The sequence below is a fragment of the Solanum stenotomum genome, chromosome 2, assembly GCF_019186545.1.
Source record: "Solanum stenotomum isolate F172 chromosome 2, ASM1918654v1, whole genome shotgun sequence".
Lineage (NCBI taxonomy): Eukaryota > Viridiplantae > Streptophyta > Magnoliopsida > Solanales > Solanaceae > Solanum > Solanum stenotomum.
The window spans coordinates 29,884,592-29,886,614 of record NC_064283.1 but is presented as its reverse complement, the minus strand read 5'-3'; the positions used below and the strand labels follow the sequence as shown (position 1 = coordinate 29,886,614).

The 2,023-nt window shown below is 31.8% G+C and overlaps 1 protein-coding gene across 1 annotated transcript; it reads right to left on the bottom strand.

Annotated features, from left to right (window-relative positions):
• Window positions 1-907: 907 nt before the first annotated feature.
• Window positions 908-1,594, bottom strand: LOC125855889 (uncharacterized). The gene is made up of 2 exons (XM_049535543.1): window positions 1,199-1,594; window positions 908-1,105 (listed from the first exon to the last, which is right to left on the bottom strand). Exons 1-2 carry the CDS (start codon window positions 1,592-1,594, stop codon window positions 908-910), a joined length of 594 nt encoding a protein of 197 aa, XP_049391500.1.
• Between the last annotated feature and the right edge of the window lie 429 nt (window positions 1,595-2,023).

Sequence of the window (2,023 nt, the reverse complement as noted above, 5' to 3'; positions counted from 1 at the left end):
TTACGGTACAATCCAGAAGAAAGTGCAGGCAATTTTTCATGCATAGTTTTCTCCTTCGTATTTATTGTAGTAATATAAATGTATTCAATCTTTCCTTCATTCGCAGTCTCAACATGATAACTATTTTGGCGAATAACCTTGATCCTTAACAAGTTTCTTTGAGACTTACTACAATACAATGCATTATCAATTACCAATAATGTTCCTCCAAGTAGTAATAACGTCACTCTTCTAGAGCCCCAATCAATTTTGTACTACCAGATATTGTATTAACATATGCCCTTTTTATAATCAAATGAGAGAAATATTTCTTTTATCTTAATTAGAATCTTGTTAGTCGTGGCACTGTTCAGAAGACACATATCTCCATTACTCATCTTGGATTCAACTGAAGACTAAGAAATTTTATTTATCGTCATAAAATAAAAATACATAATAAGACGTACGAAACCTAACAAAAGAAAATTTAAGTGCATGAACTTTAAGTAAGACATTAAAAATATATAACAACAATATTCATTTTCCAGTTCAATTATCAATCTTTAGTTGCGATCCCCAAAGAAGTCCTCAACTTCTAGATGAGTAATATCATCGAGGCCATCAAAAGCATTATCTTTCGGTGCTAAATTTGCCTCAACATTCTCATCGTATTTTTGAGAAGACCTTGCCTGAACATCATCTTTGAGAGTCAAATGTGACTCCACCCGGGCATTAGAAGAGGAGGCATCAGATTTATTTCCTTTTCTATTGAAGAAATTTTGATACAACAGCTGCCCGACATTCATTTTATTCAGTGACCTTTAAGGCCACAACAGTGACTGTGATTGTCTTTTTCTTTAAAAGGATTATTTTGAGAATTCATATTGATCTCCCTTTTGTTCTGACCATCACCTCGATGATTATTATATCATTTTTTGCCTTTTTCACGCTTATGCAAATTATCATGGCCCCGATTATCTTGTCTTATTTCAGACTGGCCGTGTGTTTCTAACTTATTTGCTTCTGGTAATGGAGCAATTCCAGTGGAACAAGCTTCATGATTTCTCATTAAAAGGTCATTATGATGCTCAGCCACCAGAAGGCATGAGACCAATTCAGAGTATATCTGAAAACCCTTGTCAAGATATTACTGCTATAATATCATATTAGAGGCATGAAAAGTAGTTAGTGCCTTTTTCAATATGTCCTCATCTTTTACAGTTTTTCCACATAATTTCAATTGGAAAGTGCTTCTAAATACAACAGAATTATACTCAATTACGGTTTTATAATCTTGAAACCATAAGTGCATCCACTCATAATGAGCTCTTGACAATACTGCTGCCTTGAGGTGCTCATACCTCCCTTTCAAACCTATCCACAGTTCAAGTGGATCTTTTACCGTCAAGTATTCAGCCTTTAGGCTTTCATCAAGATGATGATGAAGGAAAATCATAGCTTTCGCTTTATCCTGATTTGATGCCTTATTTCCTTTGATTATACTATCACCAAGACCTTTAGCGGTAAGGTGAATTTCAACATCAAATACCCATGAGATATAATTCTTTCCAAAAATATTAAGTGTCACAAATTCAAGCTTTGACAAATTCGACATGATGAAAACTGACTCGGAAAGAAAACTAACCAACTTTTAGGAAAAAAAATAATTCTGAATTAAGTAGGTCTCAATTGGTTAGAGATTCGTGCTAATAACGTGTTATGAAATATTAGCAAGATATATGGGAGAGAATGTTTTCTTAATTCTTTCTTCTGTACTTTTCTATTGTATCTTTTATAGAATAATCAGCACCTATTTATAGTACAAAATGTCTTTTCAAGTTACATGAATTAAATGGTGTTCATTTATTTCGTACATGAACTTCAAAAAGAGATACGGAAAACATCCACATTAATGCATTTATAACAATTTCAAAAAAATTTAATATTAAAAATATTTAAATATTTTTGTTCATATATATCAATAATACACTAATACTTCTTTTAAATGTTGTTTTTATTATATTTTTATTTATCTTTTAGTTAC

What these genes read in the sequence shown, in the direction of transcription:
- LOC125855889 (XM_049535543.1), bottom strand. Translation starts at nt 1,594, where the DNA reads ATGTCGAATTTGTCAAAGCTTGAATTTGTGACACTTAATATTTTTGGA. An exon ending in TGAAATTATGTGGAAAAACT is followed by an intron (nt 1,106 to 1,198) that starts GTAAAAGATGAG and finishes AAGGGTTTTCAG; the next exon opens with ATATACTCTGAATTGGTCTC.